Source organism: Pygoscelis adeliae, unplaced genomic scaffold, assembly GCF_000699105.1.
Source record: "Pygoscelis adeliae isolate BGI_AS28 unplaced genomic scaffold, ASM69910v1 Scaffold101, whole genome shotgun sequence".
NCBI lineage: Eukaryota > Metazoa > Chordata > Aves > Sphenisciformes > Spheniscidae > Pygoscelis > Pygoscelis adeliae.
The window spans coordinates 2,240,955-2,265,133 of NW_008824238.1; the positions used below are offsets into that span (position 1 = coordinate 2,240,955).

Below are 24,179 nucleotides of genomic sequence, written 5' to 3' on the forward strand. Positions count from 1 at the left end.
CTGTGCAACATCACACTGCTAAACACCTTGGGTAGGAAGAACCGCCAGTAATTATCATGGTTTGCACATCACTTTTTTCAGTAATTACTTTGGAATTTAAGAAATTCTGTGTGTCCTCATTTTGGTCTTTGGTACAGCTGATGCAAGCAAAAGCAGCACAGCTCTAGGGTAACATCGATTTGGGGCCGTTTTGACCATGTCTTTAAGTTCTGCGACCCCATGGAAGCAGCTCTGCGAACAGTTGTCCAGACTATACACGTTTCAAGGAAGTTTTCCTTTGAATTAGCTCTAATTTGGTCCCATGGACAGCGAGACATTCGTGGTTGAAGCATAATCAGGAGCACTCCTGAAGTATGTCTTCGAGTTTAGTTTCATCCAAAAGGAATTCAATGAAGTGTTCCGAGAGCTCTGCAATATAAACTAAAGCTGGGCAAGTGGAGATGATGGAGAGTTCTGCTTCAAGATTGACCTTCTGATCCAAACTAACTCACTGCATTTACTTCGGTTTTGACTGGTTGTACTGGGAAGCAATGCCTTTTCTTTATCCAAACATAGACTTAACAAGTTGAAGTGTCTGCACCTTGACTCCACGGGAGATACGAGGATAGTTCAAGTCTTCTGGTCTCTTGTCAGCCCAGAAACAGCACATGGCGATACGACGATGAGCGTTGTGTGCGGTGTGAACTTCTAATAGGAGCTGGATGGAGGATCTTCATTGTTTCTCCCAGCACCAGTCTCAGGGGGTCACTTCTTTTTCAGTGACAGAAGACAACTGGAAAACTATATCGCCTTTGCTTCATCATCCCTTTGGGTTTGGGCATTATTAACATGCAGATAAGGCCCAAGATATTCAAGAATACTAGCAAAAATGCCCAACCCTAGGGTTTTTTTGTTGTTTTTTTTTAAAAAAAAGACAAAACAACAAACCTGAGTGAAGTAATGACTCTCACTTCCTTATTGCCACAAGGTGAAAAAGTTGGATCCAAATGTGAAAGTTGTATAGTTTAACGAGCGTGATTCATGCAGTATCTCAGAACAATACATCATTCAGGTTTATAATTAGGTTTTTATATATATAACAAAGAAGATGAAAAACCTCAGAAAACAGCTTGAAGAAAAAGAACTTTCTGCTGACGAAAGATTTCTATGCAACAAAATGACAAGAAATTGTGGACACCTAACCAAAGACATTGGTCTTTTACAGTCTCAAGTACTGCAAGCCAGAACGCAACTCGACAGAGTCCTTTTTTAAAGCAAGTTCATTGAGCCGGGGAAGGTGGGGGGGACAGACACAGACACTAGCGAAAAATGGTTTGAATTGTTTTAGCTGGAAAACAAGAAAAATTCATCACAAGTATGTGAAAAACTGGGCATGGATACATTTTCAGAAAATAATTTTTATTATTCTGAAAATAGATGTCTTAGTACAGTAATTTCTAAACAAGCTAGACCTGAGTAAAAGCAGACTTGTCCTTCACATAGCATCCATGCCGATTCCCTCATTATTTCTTTTACATCACGATGATCTGACAAGGCTGATTTGTACTTTACTTAGATTTAACAGCAGTAGTAAGCAAACTGATAAAGCTTAAGAGTAAAGTAGCTTATTAGCACTGGCAGCTTAGCCAACAAACATCATAAAAAGGATTTAAATCAGAAATTGAATCCCCACCCCTTGCTTTTTAGCCGGTAACAGCAGAAGATACAGGATACCAATGAATCCCATCAGTCACCGACTCTGCTAAAACTGACAAGAAGCAAGAGTAGTACAAACTTGACATAAAATCTGTCAATATTGAGCCTGTCATCCCTATCGCCTACATAACGTCATCTCTATTAAAAGGTAAGAGAGAGCTCGGTGTCAAACTTGAAAAGCTGAACATGCACCACCTCTCGTGACAGATCTGAAGCCTCAACAACTGTCACACTCTTCCCCAAACTATTTAAGGAAGGGTGCAAATTAAGTAACAGCAAGCTCAAAAGAATAACCCTCTCCCTGGAGAGAAAGTGGGACACCTGACGTACTTGCATTTTGCCCCTCAGAGATGATGCTGAGGAGAAAAGCCCACGCTGCAGAGGACGAGCATTGCTTCCTGGCAGAGAGCAAACAAGAAGGACACGACCAAGCTTTCGGAAAAGCTTTTCATGTCACGAGGCTGGCTGGCAACGCTTTGTGCCTTAGCCGCTCGAGCTTTAGCGATACCTTGATTTCTTCTACTTCACCTGCCCAAAAGATCTCCTGCACTTATTTAAACACAGCTGCGTTCTGTACCATGTTTTATTCATAATTACAGTTGTGCCCGAAGGCACACACTTCAGCATGGAAGCACCAGAGATTGCTTCGAGGCAAAGTTGATATTACATTAATATTAAACGCATTAATAAGATATTGCTTTGGCCATCCTGAACATAGACAGGTCACATGTTCAGGAACAACCTTTATTTTAGCACTTGAAAAAAATAGAGCAGCTAATTTTTTTTTAAAGAACTTATGTGGAGTGTAAAAAATACCGAGTTTCAAACTGTGCTTACCAAATAAGCTAAATATGGTATGAGGAGTTTGATGTCTGATTTGGTACAGGAAAAACAGCTGAGAGGTGGAGAGCAGCTGCATTTCAAAGTGAAATTCTGAGCTAGCCTCCGTACAGGAACAAAGGCAGGCAACCTGAGCTCAGGCTTGCTTATCTGAAGTAACAACTGCAAGATGAAAGACAAAGCCCTTGTTGCATGTGAAAAGGTACTGCATATTTTATCTTATATATATCAATTGCATTAAATACTGACTACTCACAGGGTGTCAAACAGTGGATTCTCAAATGCTCACGTGGAAGCAGCTTTAAAGAAAAAACTAAACGTTAAATTAGGAATTTAAGTCCGTTTAAAACCAAAATCTGACCTTCACATGGCAACAACAGGTTGCAGACTTAATGCTACAATGCACTAAGAAAGCTCTTATATACTGTTAAAAGGGATGCGGTGTAAGCTCAGACTTTAAATATCTAAGCGCCCTAGCACAAAAGTTCAAATTCCAACAGGGCTGACTCAGTCCTTCCGCCTTCCAAAGTACATAAATCTAATTCCATGCAGTTTTACTGTGAAAGGAATTCTTAAAAGCAGGGGTCCTCCTCCCTGCTGTGCCGAAGCCGAGGGTTCCCTCTCCTATGATATTTTCCATTGTTTCCTGCCATTCTTCATTAGAGAACTGACTGGCAGGCTCTAGGTCAGGTCCAGCAATCAGGTGGTTACTTGTAGATATTAAACATATTACTTTGAGGGCCCGACATCAAGATATAGCAATACAAATGACTTGCAGTAATTTACAGTTAGTGCAATATAGTTCCACATACTGGTTACATAAAAAACCTTGAACTACACTTTAAGCTAAAATGTTTTAAAAGAGTGGCATCAAATCCAAAATGAAAAGCTATTGTTCGTTTGCTTACAAATAGTTTATTAAGTATTCTAGCATGCTAGCAATCTTCAGGATACACCGAACTTGCAGGCAATTTACAGTCAGAGTTGTTTGGCCGGTGTCCACGACGCGTTCACTTTAACTATTTACTGTAACTTGTTCTACCTTCAGTAGGTGTGGGGAAAGCCATTCGTCTTCATTAACATCAGTAAAAGCAAGGCAGCATCACAAAAAAACCCCCACCCAGCCCAGGAGGAGATACTTATGTTAAATAATTTCATGAATCTTTTTCCACTGTTTAATTCTTAATTCTTACGATCGCATTGAGAAAAAAAAATCAAGTGTGTTTTGCAACTATCGGCTCACGTTGAGCAGACCCAGTTCTCCCTAACTCTATCGGGGTTCTTCCTACAGAACTCCTTTCCAGAGTTCTTATGTCTCCAGCAAGAAAGTCAGTCCGTGGATCTAGAAGGGACAGTCACTTCAGAGCCAGCTAACAGAAGTAGAGAAAAGATAATTACGTGCTCAACTGAAGCATTCCAGCCTGTGAAGAGAAAAAAAAGAGTATCTGGTGCAAGATAAACAGGTAGAAGTGTTTCTTAGAGAACAGTTGTTTGAGATTTTAGCCTGTGATGATAAAGGAATGAGTCATCATCCATCACAATGAATATACTCTAAAGTTAAATCATTTGATGTGGTAACTTAAAACCACATTCAGTTTTAGATTCTTTTCTAAACCTACATCAAAGAGGAGGAACTTCCAGTAATTCTCATTAAACACCACAGATTTACACAGGTACTCCAGTACTTAGGCTCTTGAACAGCATTTTTCTCAGTACTTTGGGAGAGCTTCATGAAGTATCTCGGCAAAAAGGAAAAAGAGACAACGATGTAACTGGGGAGAGACATGCATGGGGCAAAATAACCACCCCAAGACTACCCAGCAGGCCACGGCACAAATGGGCAACAAAAGGGCTTCTAAAAAGCCCTGTCAAATGCTGTAATCAGACTACGCCACTTTGATAGCTACCGTTATTTAGGCAGCGCAAACAGTAACAACCGCAGTTAAGACCTGTGCAGCACTATGATAAGTTAATAAAAATATGATCTCAAATGGTGTATAAGCACCAAAATGACCATATGAGTTCAGACTGACTAGTGGTCTCTTTATACTACTATTCAGGTTTCAAAACTAAAATGCCTCAGAGGAAGGTGCAAGAAACCCCAAGGGAAAAGTCTGCTTCCAGTATGAATATATATATATATATATGTGCCTTTTTTTTGCGGATTAACAGGTTTTTTCCCCCTTACAAGAGTACAGTTCCACATCTTCCAGAGAGCAAAAACCATCATTCGAGGAGGAATCCAGGGCAGAATAATACCGTCCAACAGAGTTATTGACAACTTCTTTGTGAACATTGTATATTCAGATCTTGCTGTTTCCAGAAAGTGAATAGATCCTCTAAAGTTGTAAATCATGTTAGAGGTATGACAGTAAAGATGACTTTGAGATTACAATTCCAATAGTTTTGAAAAAAGTATAATTAAACATAGCAATGGTAATTTTTGCATACCTAGCCAGAGTAATGTTATATATCCCATGCAGTTTATAAACATCTTGCTTATAAACTGAGCATATTAAGTCTCAGTAAGGTTTGAAAACAAGGATCTTCCTAAATTCCAATTACTCAGAGGTTCAATATGAACCTTCCCACTCCCCCCTCTTTTCGAATTACCTTGATTTCTGAGAAAGACTACAAAAATGCATAGACATATTAGTATCATATCCTATGGCCTCAGTAGTCTAATTTTTCAAGTGGATGCAGAGAATAACTTGCAGAAAGATGGTAGGACAACATTCAAAGAGCACATGCAGGTCACTCAGCGAATCAGCATTCCTTAAGAAAAATAGTTACTTAAAGTAAAAGGATCTTTCAATTAAAGCAGTGCTTCAGAAGTGTACTTCCTACATTTCAGCAATGAAAAACACACGAAAAACATTCCCAGATAGGATTTATTTCGCGACACTTCTTCACTGGTAACATTTTGCAATCTATACCCAGAAGGAGGAACTTAAGGCTTGTTCAAACAAGATGTAACCTAGGGAGACACTATCGCGGAAGAATGCAGCACGCACTGACTGGTAACAGCAACCCTTCCAAGCTAGAGGCATTTTAAGAGTTAACAGGAGTGGGATGCAGTTACCATTTCCTATCAAGTTGACAGTTTTGGCATTCAGTATCAATAAAAGTCTTTGAATGAACTGAACTAGTACTGTGTCTCTACTGTATGAATTTGAGAAATAAATGCATTGAGGTGGTATAGTCGCTTATATGCTCAAAAAAACCCTCTTCATTTGATTTGAAAATAATTCGGGCTGTTTCTCAGCATAAATTTGGTATCTCTTAACAGTTAATCCTGTAGGCATTTTCAAGTTAAAGGGCTAGAAAGAGGCTGACTGCTTACAAGTTTGATGTTAGGTCTATCTGTTAAAGGTCAGCATTTCAAGAGTTAAGAGTTTTACAGCAACATCAGCTCAACCATGCTGCAAAGATAAGCATCTTTTCCTGTCCTTCATGAATGCAGCTAGACTTCAGGTCCATTAAGAAAGCTGCTAGAGACCATTTCATTCAGCACTGCCTTTTTTCATGACCCTCCTACAAACTTTCCAGTTCATCTTATGCGACTGCTTGCTGTCCCTACATTAATTCTTATCTAACTAGATTGAATGTGGTGAATTTTAACAGACATACTTCTTTTCCTGCTGCTCTTTTTTACCTACAAAATTAACACTTCTGTGGAATCTGAAGCTCTTTTCCTAACGTGCTTAGACAAAACATAATAGTTTACATAAATTTAACAAGAAAACATCACATTACTATAGAGCACTTAACAAACAAGCTGAAAATATGTTCAAGTCTTGAAACAATTCTCTGAGAAACACCATTCAGATAATTCTAGAAGTAATGCAGAAATTTGTTCAATGGCCTACAAGTTATTTTCCAGGCTCTCCCAAAGCCAGAGCTATTGTCCCCCATAAGACAATTTTCTTACACGGCGCTTTACCTACCTATCAGATGGAAAGCTGTGCAGAGCCAGCTAATAGGAAAAGCTAATCGGACAGAAAGGCCTTAGTCTTCAGAAACCCCTAGTATCCAAGTCAAGACGTACAAGCAGGCTTGCTTATCCAGGATACAGAACCTAGAATTTTCTCTACAGGGCAAACAGAAGATTCTGAGGTTTTCAAATCCTTGAAAGAACTGATACAGGGCTGATCATTTTTTAACTGAAGGAACCCACTTGTGCATAACCTACCAAAAATAACGCTCATTTAGGAAGGTAACAGAAGCCAAAGGATCAGTTCAAACACCCATCCAGCATTATTCAGTCAAGAAGCTTTTGAGAAACCCGGGTGAAAGAACTTTTTCCAAACATCTCAGGCTAATGGGGCTGGAGAGAGGCACCAAAACACCAAGGCAAAGGTTTTGGGCACACACAGTACAACTGCATTTCTGAAGGGATCCAATCCTTCTGGTATGCACTAGACTACTGTCTAAAGTATCCCTTAAGTGATCTGCTCAATGTTGCGCTGAAGTTTGTCTAAAATCCGGTTTTAGGTATACACATCTTATCTGGGATGCTGGTTTTTGGAAACTAGTTATCTTAAAGTGATCTGCCTTATTATCAGTGAGGTTTAAAATACAACCTTAAAATAAATTATATTTACTATAAATTCTATTCTATGCCAGAAGCAGAAATTAAGTCATTTGCAGCAAATGATTTTATGTTAACACTTATCCAGCCTAAGAAATCTCTCTGCATCTACTTGTGGAAGGTGAGGAAGCAGGGCACAGATAAAAATAGATAGAATGAAATAGTTAATTTTTTAAATTTATTTGCAGTATGGTAACTTAAAGACTGGTGCACATAATATTAGAAGTCTTGAAATTATGTTTACATACCAATATGTTAGTGAGAAGTTACTTATGTCTGCATTCTGAAGTTGCTAATCCAAATCAATTCAGGTAAGCAAAACATTATGTATAGCTTATTTTAAACATTCGCTTCAAATTGCAATAATGTTAAATACAATGTACTTGTTAAGCCAATTTTATTTTCCAGTTTAAGTCATAGGATCCTTCTAGTATATTTTTATCTTTTTTCACATAAAAGTATTTTAAAAACCCGTAGTGAATTGTATGTGGGATCTTTGACATCTCAAAGGGTTCAGCTCAGCAATGCCCCTGCCACTGGATTTCAAACCTGTATTTTCTTTATTACAAAAGACTTATTTTATTACAGGTTTGTAAAGGATACTATATGAAAACCAGCTTATTTCTTTTTATCCATTGTGTCAATATTTAACGTTTACCATATTTGTTTAGTGAAACACAGTAATGTGCTACTAAAACATATAAAAGGCAAATCTCAGTTCCAAGAGGCAAAACATTTATCAAATAAAAAAGTGGATAACAGATTACATAGTGAGGAGGGATGCTAACAGAAGGGTATATGGTAAAATATCTACAGAAAACTACTCAGTGGTACTACCTCTGCACAGCCTGAACCACATTCTGGAGACAACGAATAAACTCAAAACTGGGCTTCTTGCATAGCTTCTTCATCAGAAGGTTGTCACCAAATCGTGCTAGAGAGAAATACAGTGAATTGTCCAAAACATTCAAGCAGCAAACCAGAGGAACTGTAACAACTCAAATCCAAAAGCCTTTTTCTTATCACATTGCATTCAGTATTTTTCTCCTTTTTCACTTTCTTTTGGCACAACAAATTTTTCGAGCTGGTGGTGGTGTCAATTATCTTGCTTTCATTTCTCTTATTAGTTTCCAAAGCCATTTGAATACAACAAAGTACAAAGGAACAGCCAATAAGGTACAGTTCTTGCAAAGTAAATTCTCCATCTGTGTGGAGTCAGCAGACTACAGAAATATTTTAGAATAGGTGGGAGACTTGTGTTACTGAGTGGCAAAACCAGGAGAAGTCAAGTGAAACAAAACTTAAAGGAAGCAAACCACGGAGATTGGCCTCATTAAAGAAAATCCTATTAAAAGCCTTACCAACTTAAAGCTAGGCAAAGAAAGCATCTTCTGCTAACAGCATTACTGCTGTGACCCACAACTAGAAGCCTACCACATGCCAGTGTCTTGGCCCCAAACTTCTCTTCACCTGATAACGCTTATTCTTTTCAGAGGGAAGGGGGGCATCTAGCAATACCTGAAAAACTGTGCATTTGCAGAAGTATATGCGTCTCAAAAAGTAACAGTGTATACTATGGGGACCAGTAATTTCAGCTCTTACTTCTTAGGGCGCATCACTGTGTTGACAACCAAGTATTATTTCTGGCTTTCAAAACTGGTTTCACTTCAGAAAATGATTTTACTAGAAGATCTGTTTGCAAACTGAACTATGAAAATTTTCTACACAATTAAAGAAAAAAAGCCATTTTCCCTGCAAGATGCATCTGACATTACAATTGAAAAATGCTTGCTATTGCATTGTAGTAACATTGGCGTAAGACAAACGCATTTTACGTTGTCTGTCTTCCTTACATCACACCTACTTTTGACAGGGACTTCTAATCAAAGTGAATTTACTCATTGATTCAATTTTGTCCTGCATCACAGTTCCATGCCACAAAGTGCTCTGTATGTTTATAGCTGAAAGATAACCGCCACTGCTTGAAGAGACCAGAAAGCAACCAAAAACCCACAGAAAGGGGGGGAATCCCAACATCAGAACTCTGTTTGTCTGTTTTTATAACATACATGATTCTTTTCATAAAACTACTCTTGTGTGGCATTGCCCCAAATAAGCAAGTCTCAGACATTTGGTTTGAGAAGTATTTCATCAGAAGACAAAATGAAAGACTGGGTTATCTTTTAATTTGGTAAGGAAGACAGTTTAAGGGCATTAGTCTTTCTTCTTTTAAAAAGGAAAAAAAACCCAAACCAACCAAAAACCCCAAAACCAGACAAACTAAAATTCACTGCCATGTTACTACAGCATAGCTCCAGCATTTCTTAAGGGGAAGACGATTTCTAGTGCAAACAGAAAAAGCAAGCAGTTAAGTATTACCAAGGAAATGATGATTGTCACAATGCAACAGAATATTAAGGCCAGTTAATAATAACTGAATATTTATAAATAAGACTAATTTCTATTAAAGCCTGCTTTTCCAAATATAACCAGAACAAAAGCACAACAATTCTGTAGTGTACCAAGTGTATATTTCAATTTACTGTATGCAGTCTAACAACAAATTTGGTCATAATTTACCAGATATACATAAATGATTTAAGTAGTAAAAGAAGATTCAGTTCCAAGAGAATAAGTTCATACCTTGAGGAAAAAAACAAAACAAAACAAAAAAAGAAGGAAAATACATTAAGAATGTAGAGCCAGGTCCAGTTTCTAAGCATTAAGTGAGCAGTATTCTAATAAAGCAGATTTAGGTGAATTTCAGATATATATATATTTATATATATAGACAGATCTACCAATTGTAAACTATGGTTTTAAAGGGGATAAATGGGATGGAAAAATCTTTATGCTATACTTACATATTCACAAAGCAGAACATTACTTTAACGTTTAAAATACTTTTTCATTCATATCATCTTTGCCCAACTAATTTCTACTTTGGACCCCACCAGAATTACACATTACTCATTTCAGTCTAGAACAATGAGAATAAGATGTATTCTTCAGTGTAAAAAAAAAAAAAAAAAAGGCACCCCCCCCCCCCCCCCCCCCCCCAAAAAACAATGGCACCCCACCCTCCCCACCCTCCCCCAAAAAACTAATCATCTGTCAGGTTTACAATGATGTGGAAGCTACCAATGAAACAAGTGGATGATAAAAAAAAGCATTTTAATTCCCATATAACTGTAGTTCAAACTTATCTTATCTTCAATCAGCAAAAACAATGTCTTAACATTATGTTACTGTTCTACTGATGTAAAGGACAACAGTAAAGCTTGTCTCTTTAAATACATACCAACTTTGATCAGATGGAGCACCATTAAGATTCTGTCCGTCAAAGCATAGTTCAAAGTTATCCACACAACTAGCATAATTTAGTTACCTGATATAAAATACGAAAAAATATACTCATTTTAAAATTAAACAAAGCTGAAAAATATGGTGACCCTCAATTGCTTTTTATACAGTACTGTCACACTGGCCTAGCTACGTGTCATGATAAATGCTCTGCATATTTACTCGTTATGACGTAATAGTACATCAGATATATTGTTCCAACGATTGCCTGAATTCATCTGCCTTAGGCTAGACAAAACAGAGGAGTTTAAGATGAAGGTGTAATGCCCTCCCCTCCCTATGAAAGAGGCCTGAAATCATTGGTACAATATTACAAGCCTAGGAAAAAAATCCACATGGCTACAAAAATTCAAGTTTCAATGCCTCCTAAAAATTTGAAACAAAGAGTGTAGGGAGCATATCATCCTGAAAAGTAGACAACTCAAAGAGCATTATTTTGCTTTGGACTTTTTGTTTTTGTTTAAAAAAAAAAATTCCAGCAAATTAAGTCAACAAGTTAAATGTAATTGGTTTATATTAAACACTAGCAACAACCCATTAAGTACAAAAGAATAAAAAATAGTTTGTGTTCATTTTAATGACAAACGATGGGCACAATAGCCTAGTGTCCAATTCACACCACATAAACTAGCCAAAAACCGGACAAGTAAGAAATTATCAAGCAAGAAGTTTTTTTAATATGACACTTTCTCCATTCCTTGTATTTTTATTCTGTGGGACTGAGGTATACACCAGGGAAGTCAAAAAGTTTGAGAGGAGGGGGGCCTTAGAGGAGGGAGGAAACATTATTACATCAGATACCTTTTAGCATGACTATCTCTTTTGACTAAGTGGCAGAAGAGTTACCCATGCTCTGATCAGTCTATTATTTTCACTATTGGTCATTTCTTCTGCAAGACCGTTTTGGAACTGATGAATTAGTAACAACCTTCTTGGAAATTCAAAACTGTGAAGAAACAGACACTAAGTTAATGCCATTATTAACTTCTCCAGTGCTTATCACCTATACCACCTGCCAGCATAGAGCCAAAAGTTTTAAAACCAAATTTCAATACAGTGTTGGCGTTATCTGTGATGCATATTTAAATGATTGGCTTTCACCTATCAGAGTACGGGAGAGGTAAGGTTTGTATGGCAAAGACATGCTTGTGGAAACAAGAGCCACTAGCCCAAATTAGCTTCACTGGTTCACCGACAAAGTATGAGTGGATTTGGGAAAGCTGTCTTTGTATTTCCATACCAAGCTGCAATTTTCTTCATTCATGTTAACAGATACATGAATGTGTAACATAAGTACAGTTACTACTATGTCTGAATAGGACCCAAGTAGCTATATCCTATAAATAATAAAAAATACATTTTTCTTTTGATAACTGACTGTAGATGTGAGGACTCTGTATAATTCAACCAAATGGTTGTATGCTGTACAGTCCTGTGCAAATATCATAAAAAAATTAATAATCCTTTTTTGCTATAAGGCTTTGACCCTACATTTTTCACAGCAACATAACTACCATCCAGCCTGTACCATATTTCGCAAGCCTTCAGTCCAAAAATTCAAAGAGTCAATCCATATAGTGTCCATTTGTGGCACCCTGAAGTCATATGCTGTCAGTCATCTAGAGGCATACAAACTTCCCCAGATTCATCCCATCGAGACTGGTCGTTCTGTTCTTCTACATCATCACCAAGCTCCTCATCACCTTCTCCCACTTCATTTTCCTCGTATTCTTCATCCCTAGGGAAATCTGTGTCCTGCACCTGGTCTGCTCCCTCTTGCCCTCCAGGTTGAGATTTATCTGCACAGTCTACACAAACTCCATAACGTCGTGATCCATGTCTTATTCCAACGCTGGCTGCTAGCATGAAAATCTTCTTACACACCATACATTTATACTTTTTATCCTTTTTATGCACCTATGGAAGAGAAATATCAACAGCTGAAAACATGCATATCAGGTTGCATTTGCATACAGTACTAGAAAACTACAGTAATAATAATTATTAATACAAAAATTCATTTTTTGAAGTCTTCCGAACGATATCCCAACACTGTTCAGAGAAAGAGAAGTACTACTAGAAATCCATTTGGACTACATGAGCTATTGCCCACAAGCAAACTACCTGCTTACTGTTCCACAGGTAGCTGACTAGCTGCCTGTTCCATAAGCAGGTGAGTGTTAATTTTATGACTGCTCACTGTACAGAACAAGACTCTGAAAGGCGATGAGAACCGTATAAGCACTTATGTTGCACACAGGATCATATCTCATTTAGAAAATTGCCTTTACAATTTTAAGTCTAGAAACATTAAGAACAAGCAGGAGTTAAGTTCTGCGTGAATTCGAAGAGCAAGATCCTTCTTCCATGACGCCTCCCTCCCAACACAACCAAACCCAACTACATCTTTCCAGATCCCTTTGGTGAATTTTTTGTCCTGTATGTAGTGAGCTTGTGTGTAAAATTAGAAGGCTGCTGTTGACTAAACATAAATTTTGATTTTTAATTTGGGAGTATATTACTTGTACAAGTAACTGAATTCAGCAACCATGTGTAATAGTTATAATCTTGCAGAAAATTAAGTTGAAGACTTCTTTCTTCTGTCTGGTGTCCCCGCAACAGACTACAACTATGTGCTTAAATATCTCATTTGAGGTCACATTGAAAAAGTTGCCATTTTAGATAAAACAGAAATTACCACCCAGATGAGGGAAATCACCAAGATACAAACAGTTACTTTAGTCCCCCTGTATAATCTGTACAGCTGATACTGCGTGTTTTTTCCTCAGCCTCTAGACTTATTAAAATAATGCTTCACACAAAGCAGAATGCTTGAGGTGTTTGTTGAATGGAGGGGGCGGGGGGGAAAGAAGTGTTCTGACTCCATCAGGCAGAGCACACTTCAGTTAAAGCACAGGGCTGGGCTGAGCTCACTCTATAGCTATTTTCACCCTGTCTGACTTCATTTCCTTTTCTGCAGGGAAAAAATCTTCAGCTACAAGACCTGGTCAGATACTGCAAGACAGAAACCTGAAGTCCCACTCTACTCTTCCTGGTAGACCAACTACCACCCACCGTTGCTACCATCTCTGGTGAGCCACAAAGGAAGAAGTAGAGTAGCTGCTGGGACATGTTACGTGGTATCACCACCAATAAGGTGATAATGACCTAACCTCCTCTGCCCAGCCACAGAGCTGCCCCGTACCATCACCCTCTCCATCACTGCAGTCACCTACACACACTACAGTACAAAATGTCCTTCAGACTCTGTAACATCGTAGGTACTCCTGTCCCTTCAGGCATCTAAGCCTTCACCAGGTGGTATGGAAGGAGGAAGAAAGGCAGCAGTAACAGTGGAACATAAGATGCTGGTTCTAAAATTTACATAGGAGCTAACAACATATACCTTTCCTACCTGTAGAGCATTTAAAGAACACTTAAAATTACTACAGTGGTCTTATAAATATCTTCCAGAATTATATCCTGATACGACTCAGGTTATTATTTACTTTTAATAATATTACTGGCTAACAGAAAGTCCATTTCATGATAGCACAAGCTAGAAAGGAAAGTTAGTAAGACTTACACCAAAAGCTCTTTTCTGCATCCACATTAGAACTTGGAAGCTCACAACCACTTTTTCTACTCACTGAGGAATAAAAAGCCAACTGCGAGGAGGCTATGGAGAGTTATGGAACACCTTCATGAGGGAGCAAGGTGGCCCATTGATTCTCAAAGGACTGAGGAAAGCTACCAAAATGGAGGAGTAAAGTGCAGTTTACCCCATTCCATGTACTAACCTATTCTGAGTATCTGCAAAACATGTTGCAAAATGAGTTTAAAATCACAGCTTGGAGAAATGTTATTACCTTCTCACCACCAATATGCTCTCGCTTTTATTACTCCCCTAAAACACATCTTGGATTTTATACAGTAAATATTACAATGAAGTCTTAATTTCCTTACAGACTAGATACAAAGTACCTGCAAAATGCCCAAGACACATAATACTTTCTCTGGATCCTCAGATAAACAGTACTCAAGTCAAATCCTGAGTTATGCAACATGCACAGGACAGGGTAAGCTCAGCTGCCGATTACGGTATTGGTAGAATACAAGTCAGAAGGACATTTACTTTCTGCATCTCACATATTTTTCATTCTTTCCTAAATCTTAAAGCAGATGCTATACGATAGCTTTGTCTAGTTGTGAAATAAGTATTTCAGAACTACCCCAAGATATTGTGCAATTGCTGATTAACAGGGTGTCCTCACAGAAAACGGTGATGCAACATTACAGAACAAGGAGATGTGCTATTCTATTACAGTAACACTAAGCCAATATTCCATTTCATTATCTACAGAATACTTACATATACTGCATCTCTTTATCACGTCACTTTCAAAATCATCTTGAAATTATCTCTATCAGAATTCCAGCGACTGCCTTAATTGATACTGCATTTTCCATTAAGAATATAAGAGGTATAGTTATCACAAAGAGATGTTTATCTTCACCCATTTTAGATTAAGATAAAACAATTTACATTATGGCACATCAGAGAACAGTGTTTCTCCCAACTACCAAAAGATCTGAAAAAACATAAAAATCCACTCGTACATGTACGTACATACACACACACTCTTGAGGTTACCTACCAAGGAATGTCTCTTTACATGCTCTCTTCGAGTAAACAGCTTCCCACAGATGTCACAACTGAAAGATCTCACGCCTGTGTGAATGAGCAAGTGTCTCTTTAGTGTTCTTCTGTATTTGGCTACATAATTACAGTGTGGACACTTCAACTTGTTCATGATTAAAGCAGAGGAATCGCCTACAAGAAAATAAGCCATCAGGAGAAAAGATGATAAAACACAAAAAACCCTATTTCAATATGTTCTGCCTGGTGCACAAAAATAAACAGGTGCCAAAACAATAAAGCACCCACATGACTTTTCATCAGCCAAATCAGGACAATGCCTGCCTGCAGAAACCACAAGTACTGGTAGGTTCTGCATGTATGATCTTGTTAGAAAAATACCTACTTGTAACCAAGGAATTTTTACTACGGAAGTACAGATCAATTCTTTGAAAAGAAGTCTTATTTCATGAATCAGACTAAGTTAGTAGTATTCCATTTTCTAGAGGTCACCTATACCAGAAAACACTTTATTCTGGATTAGAAACCCTCTAGCTCCGTGGAATTTAGACAGTTACAATCTTCTCTCCCAATATTCTATTTAGAATTATGTGCAGGAACTGCCTGCCAAGATCTGACTCTACAAATAAATAAAAAAAGTACAACTAAGCAAGAATGAATATTGACAAAAGGAGTAGGACAGTACGAGGTAGCATAATTCTGAAATAGCTAAAAAGGGAAGTTATTGGCTCAGATCTTAGCTATTCTATACCCAAAGTCTATTCTGGTCTAACAGTAGGAAAAAATAAAAAGAGCAGAAAAAACTTCTGGAAGTAGCAATATCCCACTTCTTCCTTATGATGGAAGAGAGCTGTTTACATATCCTTGGACCAAGGATAACATAGCTTGCTCAAAGGATACGTGCAAAACAGGTTTACTGCAGGTGCCCATTACTGTGTGAAATAGAAAAGCACAGGATGCTGTGACAGCTATGAAGGCGTCCACACAGGAATACAAGGGTTATTTTGAGAATAGGGTACTGACTCAGCTTACTACAGGTGAGATAATTTATGAACATGATTGTAACCATCTAGAAGCATCCAAAAAGCACTGGCTAAGGCTACATGATTAAGAGTTTCTAGTGTTCATGCTGGCAGGAAGAAAGCAAAAATAATTGTGTGTTATGTGCATGGGCCTGCATGCTTATATCTAAGATGTCTCCTCCCAGCTTCAAAATCCATCATAACATGAAAGTTAAATTTTGCTAATATTCAAAAGTTTGCCTTGGCATATCGGAGCACTCATGCAAGCTGCATGTCAACATAATGTCACGTAATGGCTTACACGAAGAAAAATAAGTTCAAAAGAGGTTTTAAATTGCAGTCTTATACACATCAATAGGGGTATGACAGACAGACATACATCTGGGCTGTAAGATATATGGGAATCTAATGGTTTAAGAACAGGCAGACCTCCTAAGCCCCGAGTCCTAATCCCTTGCCTGCTAGTGAATTTCACCTTCTGATGACCCAATTTCTTCCACTGTAAACCCCAAAATATTTAAAGTAAACCATAAACCACATCCCAGTAATAGCTCAAAGTTACAGAGAAGAGGTAGGCATTACTATTACCCAGTCCTTAAGATCCTCTTTTTATTGAAGACTTTATGTATTTTAAGGATCTAGCAATAATTATTTTAGATGTGGGAGTTTTCTGTATGTTTTCAGACAGAAAAATAATTACAGATAATTGCTTGCTTGAACTATTAAGAAAGGCACATAAGCTGTGAAACAGTAGGTTACATAACACAGGTTTGACTGAAGAGGGCTTTAGCTGCATTGAATTCAAAACCTTTATTGCAATGAAGCTTTTATTTTTAATAGCGAGAAGTATGCTCCGAGATCTACTTTTAAAATTATATTTAACTTCTTATCTTCATCATCCATTATCTGTAGTTAGCTTACTACGGGGCGGGCGGGAAGCTACCATTAAAGACCTCAGGTATCTTCATATTCAGGAACAATACAAGAGCCGATATAAATCATGTTCTGTTTTTACTTTTCCATACGTTTGAATTCCTTTTTCTCCCTCTGAGGAAATACTCCTATTTACATTATCCAGAAAGGCAAATGATACGGAAGAAGATTATGTAAACACTTAATCTTATAAATCTCTAAACAAATTAACCAAATATTACCAGCAGTGACACAGAAGATAATGAACCCCTATCAGAGGCAAAAAACAACCTCCTCTCCATCAAATATACTTGCCATTTTCCCAAGCTTCTTTTGGCCAAGATTCTGGCAGCAGTCCATACTTGAAGTCACTTGAAGTACCCGGCAGCAGTCCATACTTGAAGTCACTTGAAGTACCCGGCAGCAGTCCATACTTGAAGTCACTTGAAGTACCTATTACAGACACAGTCTCACTTTAGCTTCCCGGGTTCTAATCAGTCATGTTGTTTAGCAAAATATATATCCTTTTTAAACTGTGCCAAAAAAGTTTCAAACCTTAAAATAGTAATTATAATCTTTTTTCACATAATCTCCAATACTGAAATGAAGAAAATAACTGCATTCCTAATTTCAATGAAATTAGACCTTTGAACTACTCCCCACAGCATCATTTCTTCTCCCCATCCTGAGAAAAATTCAAAGCCTTTTTCATACTACAGGAACTTTTATGGTAAAGATACTTATTCCCTCACTATCATCATGACAGGGCTAAGAAGTTTTCCACTGGATTCTCCTTACAACTGCTTTATGCAGTGACTTCATCTGGTCTACCACAGGCAGTCTAGTCGGTACAAAAGTAAACATTTTCTACTGGAGGTGTGACTTTCTTTATTGCCTTAAAATATCTCAGTGGTATAAAAAGTGCTTTAAATACCTTTATTTATACGAAGTATCCTACAGCTATGTCTAAATCCTTTTTTGAATAATCATCTCCATTACTCTATAACCACATCAATTCAAGAGACCATAATGACTTGGAAAATACCAGCTTAAAAGACTAATTTGCATGTTTACATTTGGTCTTTAGATAAGCTCTTCATGCAGTTTGCGTTGTCTTTGTAGCTTTCCCCCCCCGTCTTTAAAAGAACAAAATAATTCAGAAGTGAACAGTGCCTTAAAAAGATCCTTGCTTGTTTAATTCTATACTTTTGTAACAAGTAAGAATTGCATGAGTGAATATGGAATCACTATTACACAGCACAGATAACTATAAATAGTATACAAGAAAGCTGCACTAGGCATTTGACAAAATCATATTTGTGGGGCAAAGACTTTTCTGGCAAGAGTGCAAATCAGTCTTCTCCCCAGTCCCCAAGACAGGAGTTTGTTGGAAAACATGAACTCATAAATCCGTTACTTTCCTCACAGGCACACAGCTGTTAAATAAACAAACTGCAGTGGAAACTGGCAGATTTCCTTTTATTTGTCTGGATGGTGCTCAGGTCCTCACATTGGATTCCCAATTTCACCGTTGTGAAAAGTCTTGAGAAGGGATTCATAGCAAACAGATACATTTTTATGTAAGCAGAGCTTGAATGGACAAAGGAAGAGAAATCCCAGTATTTTAGCTCATCCACCCAGCTATTTTGGTATAAAGAAGGGGGAGGAGAAGGGAAAAAGTCTCCCTCTCCTTTAAGAAACAAAGTAGCGAGGAAAATATTTTTTTTTTTTTTTTTAATTACTGACTCTTAATAGCTGTTATGTCCAAAAGAGGCAAGAACTCCTTACACTAATTTGGAGCTATGGACTCCAGCAATGGCCTCTCACAGCAGCTCAAGGAATAGAACACGGATACCCTATAGACATGCCAACTACACATTCCTTTGAAGTGAGCAGTAAAACTTCCTTCTGTAATACATAAGAAAGGATTAGTGAGGAAGCAGTGTTGTACAGTTCTGGGCATGAGCAAAGATGACTTGATCTCAAGGCAAAAGCCTCCAAATTAAAGCAGGCTTCAGGATCTAGCAGAGAAAAAAATAAAACAACTTTTATAATCTGTTCAAAATATTAGACCTTTTCTTTATAGGATTTTCCCCTCTAACAGAATTGTCCTGTCTCTAGTTGACCAGTGTAAGATCAGTGATCAAAATATTTTAATCACCTTTTTCCCCCCTTATGGGAGGAATATGTGCAAGATCAACAGACCAAGCCTTTACTGCTCACAGATGTAACGTGTATGCTGTGTATAGGAAATATTGAATAGCTTCCCTTAAAATAAGCATACATCAAAGACTGACCATAAGTAAGAGTTGTACCAAGCTAAGCACATTTATAACACTGTCACTTTGACAGTTCTTCTGGATCTAAGAGAACACAAATTGAATTTCGTTATGAACATTTATGCTTACAGCTGGTATTGAAGTCTGAGGGAAGTCAGGAGCTCAAATCCCTGCATAGGTCTAGATCTTAGCATAAGACTCGGCATAAAGCCAAATAGACTTAAGAGATGTAGTCTAGTGTAGGTAATAGCTACTAAATCTTTCTACCTCTAATTTGAAGACCTGCTATAACATGAAAGAACACTGGCACAGATACCACAAGAGATAAGAGGTTGCTACAGACACTTCAGTCTCTGCACAGTACAGGACTAAGTAGATCATAATTAAACCTAATGCTTATTCTTAGAATAATTCATTGACCTAGAAAGCCTACTTTCTAGATTAAGCACACATATAATGTATTCGAAACAAAACAACAAAAAAGGCATTTTTAATGTCTAATGGCTCATCCATACAGGAAAGACATGAATTACATACAGACTGGGACCTGAAGTGCAATACCTAGCCTCTACTAGTTTCCCCAGGAGGACATATAGCCTACAGTCAGATAAGCTTCTGACTGTAGCTGAGCCAAATATAAGATGTTACAGACCCCTGTGGCTCATAACATCTCGCATTCCTCCTCCCACCCAGGCTACTGCCCCCTGAAACCTGCTTGCAAAACCACAGATATAGTCATCATCTAAAGCTGTTCCTGTCAACTTGAACCCACATGATTTTGATAGGAGACTGAAAGCAACTACCTATGCAGTTGTACTGGTAGATTGGGGGTGGGGTGCAAAGCAGGAAATACAGACAGCAGTGAGAAAGAACTTTTTTTTTAAAAGTTAACTAGAAGCAATAGTGTTCTGTATACCCAGACCAAGTCATCTGACCACAACTTTCCTCTGATCTAAGGCTACCTTTTTACAGTTTAGTTGATTCCTAAAAGAGGTGTAAGTTAATAATTCAAATGTCCATTAGCCTCCAACATCTACCCATTCTTCTACCCTGCATGGAGAAGAGGTTTCTATGAGTAACCTGATCTTTAAAAAAAAACAAACCCAAAATAATAAAAATAAAACACGATACAAATAAGCTGATTAACTATCAGCACTAAAATTCTCAAGACGTCAATTTGAGAAGAGATAAAGACAGTCCGAAATACAATGAAGTGATTGTGTAGGCTTTTACACAGCTAACAAAAACTTTATTGAAGGATTTTACGTTCTACTGTGTTTGTTCTCAGGAAAAAGGATAACCAGAAGTCAGACACACTGATTTTCAGTTAAGAAGGCAAGAGCTAGGGGAGTATCACCAGCAAGAGAGAACGCATCTGAGCAGAAACATCCTCAGTTTGACAAGTTTTACTCTTTTTCTGTAACCAGAAATATGCTGATTTTTTAGGAAGAAAAGGAGATATTACTGAGTAGGGGATGATCAAGGAGATTAATGAGAAGATCAACAATAGAAGCCTTTGAACAGGTCATTATAGAAAGGGATATGGACATAGGGCGTGCTGAGGGAGAAGATAGAAAACTGTGTTAGATACAGTTGTCTAATGAACTTAACTTCTGTTTTCTTTACACATATTACCCCTAAAAACAGTGCCAGAAGAGGAGAAAGAGGAACGCTCCTATTTTTCTCACCAGGTTTTCTGACACTGACTGCTCACTCAGATCAATTAAAAAAGACAGAAAGTAGACAGGATAAGCAATTAGGCCATAGCTTTCAAGGATTGTAAAAAGCGCAGTAGTAATCTACTGATACAATCTGGATTGCTATTAGAGAGCTGGATTTGTTGCTTATGTTAGGTAACATGACAGAAAAAACAGCACTGCCAAGACTGACACACTGGGAAGGTGGGGAAAATAAAATATATTGTATTCCATTTGTTCCCAGAGTATTACTCACATCTTTAACCTTGCTTCTGAAAAGGGGTCAAAGCATATTACTTCAACTGCTTCTTGCAACAGAAGGCTCAGACAAACTTAAGACATTTTGCCAATGCAATCTTACTCATACTTTAAGTACTGCTCCCAATTGCTCTTAGTTTTTACTATTTCTCATTCACGAAAAAAATGGTTTATGACCTTGACTATGGAGGCAGATCTATCACCAACTAACCCTGCCAGATGACCATCAGTTGATGCCAAATATATCGTCCACTTGCCTTTTCAACTTGCTTATCATATATTCCCTGAAAAACTCCTCCCTGAGAAAGGGGTGCCGTTCACATTAAAAAGCTGTTTTGCAGATCTCTCCCCACAAAGGCTACGTCAGTGAAACACAAGATAGTAAGAGCTTTCCTCATCCAGATCATTTATTTGTGGGGGAGTTATTGCTCTTGGGGACTATCACAGACTCAAACAAAAACTTAGGTCTGAAGGGACCTCTGAAGGTCACCTAGTTCAACCTCCTGCTCACAGCAGGGATAACTTCAAAGCTGGACTATATGTTGCTTTGGACCTTGCCAAGTTTTAAATATCTACAAGGATGAGAGATTCCGTAAACCCTCCAAGCAATATGTTCCAAAACAACCACTCTCACGGTCAACAGTTTTCTTCATATACAACTGGAATTTCCTTAGCTGCAACTTGTGACAATCAACTCTTGCCCTTTCACTTGTGCACCTCTGAAAAGCATCTGGGTTCATTTTCTCTATAATCCCCTTAAGGTGGTAGAAGACATCAGGTAGATCCCTCAGCCTTCTCCATACTAAATAAATTCAGTTCCTCAGCCTCTCCTTGAACACGTTCTCCGCCCCCCTAACTACCTTAGGGCCCCTCCACCGGACTCCCTCCAGCTTGCCAGCATCTTTCTTGTACTGGGCTGCCCTAAACTGGGCACAGGATTTCAAATGTGGTCTTGCCAGTCCTGAGTACAGGGGTATTATTATCACTTCCCTCAGCCTGCTGGCTATGTTCTCGCAAATACCAACACTATGAGGCTAGCCTTCATTGCTCCTACTGAGCAGTAGTGCATCCTACTGATGCACTACTGACAGACATTCAGCTTGCTGTCCACAAGGTCACCCTGGTTCTTTTCCACAGAGTTACTACACATCCGCTCAGCTTGTACTGATGCACAGGGTTGTTTCTTCCAGATGCAGGACTTGACATTTGTCTTTGCACAGCATCTTGGGGGTTCCTGTTGGCCAATTCCTGCGGATTGTTGAGATCCATCCGAACAACAGCCCAGCCTTGCCCTCCAGCTTATCAACCATTCCCACCAATTTGATGTCCTCTGCAGACTTGCTGAGAGCATCTTCTGTCCTAGTATCCTGATCACTGATGATGATATTAAACATTATGAGACTCAGTAAGCTATTTTCAGGAAAATAACCCTTCTTGACTTCACTGTCAAGAAAATAAATTCATCCATAAACTTCTGGACTATGTTGTGAGCTCAAGGGCCAGATCATGAGCACTGCAAACAAGTCAATTTAAGGATGTACTTCAAGAGCTTTCTCAAGTGAAGTATTTGAGACATAACTCGGACTTTCTCATATAAACATTTCACATTCCCTTTTCATCAAGTCTCGTATTTAAAGTGTTAATGTAAGTAGGACTTTCAAGGAGATACACACCTGAAAGGCTGCATGCAACTCCTAGACACTGACTGGCATTTAGGATTAAAATCCTTCAATACGTTAAAAACCACCAACCATTCTAGATACTCTGGTAACCAAATTAAATGTCTTGGCATTATGTTCTGCTCCTATTTTCTTGCTAATTCTTTGAAGAAGTGACTGTAGAACAAATCCAAGGAAATAAGTTTGACTTGTCCTCAAAGCTGCCAGTTTCTCCCTAATGAGGGGGTAAATAAAGCATCCAATTAAAAAAAAAAAGAAAATTAAGTTTATTCCCATCTTAGCCCTAATACAAGGGTTCTCTACACAGTAAAGCCATTCGTTTCTTTCTGCATCAGCATTAGAGAACTGCTGTTGCTACCATTTTATCAGCTACACATTGTAGCTTGTAAACATATTCTCTTAAAGGAAGAATTAAATGTCAGCTTGAAGGACAGGAAATATAAATATCACCGTACATCATGATCAAAGACCACTGATGTCACTGTAGTCGAGACAAATACACCAAGAACTGATATGGGTCTTCATTTGTATTTATTCTTAAGTAAAGACATAAGCACAGATACCATTGCTGTGTAGAGACTGTTTTGGTCCGAACAACTTTTTATGCCAAAACAGCTGAAAGGAAATGCTAAGGAGATCTCTACTTCATGTTAGTTTCCCTAAACACAGGCAGTCTTAGAAGCAGTAGCATAATTGACCAAAACCCTTCTGTTGAACTGTCATCTCAGTATCATTCATTCCAGACTTACTTTGCCAAAGCCTAACTTTGTCCAGGAATACCAAGGGATTTTGTCTTTACACTGGGCTTTGAAGAAAAGTAAGGTACGAGACAGAGGCACAAATCTGTAAAAATACCAAAACAAAAGAAGAAAAAACCCAACCCTTCCAACAACAAAAACAACCAACCCAAACACAAAAAACCAAAACCAGATACTTCCCTGGGAACTCTGCGTAATAAGATCTGGGAGTACATGACAAACTAAGCTTGCCAGACTGGTGTCATGCTCTCCTTACAAAGTAACATGCAACATTACACCCTAAAGAAAGGGGATCAACTCAAGTCACAAGCAAGCAAATGTGTAAGAGATTGGAACTTTTACACAGCTCATACTTTTCATACACGACCTGACCGTGAAAGACAACTGCTGCTTAACAAAGGGTTTTTTTTTCAGCTTTAAAAATC

At 38.2% G+C, this 24,179-nt stretch overlaps 1 protein-coding gene across 1 annotated transcript in view; it reads right to left on the bottom strand.

Moving 5' to 3' along the window:
• Positions 1-11,077: 11,077 nt before the first annotated feature.
• The window catches only part of ZBTB10 (zinc finger and BTB domain containing 10), a 107,807-nt gene continuing 94,705 nt past the window's right edge, over positions 11,078-24,179 (bottom strand). The window contains exons 3-5 of the mRNA XM_009335063.1: positions 17,399-17,536; positions 15,148-15,323; positions 11,078-12,406 (exon numbers count right to left, since the gene is read on the bottom strand). Of these exons, the coding sequence (XP_009333338.1) occupies positions 12,101-12,406; positions 15,148-15,323; positions 17,399-17,536 (620 nt within the window). The 3' untranslated portion in view covers positions 11,078-12,100. The remainder of the gene's footprint in view (positions 12,407-15,147; positions 15,324-17,398; positions 17,537-24,179) is intronic.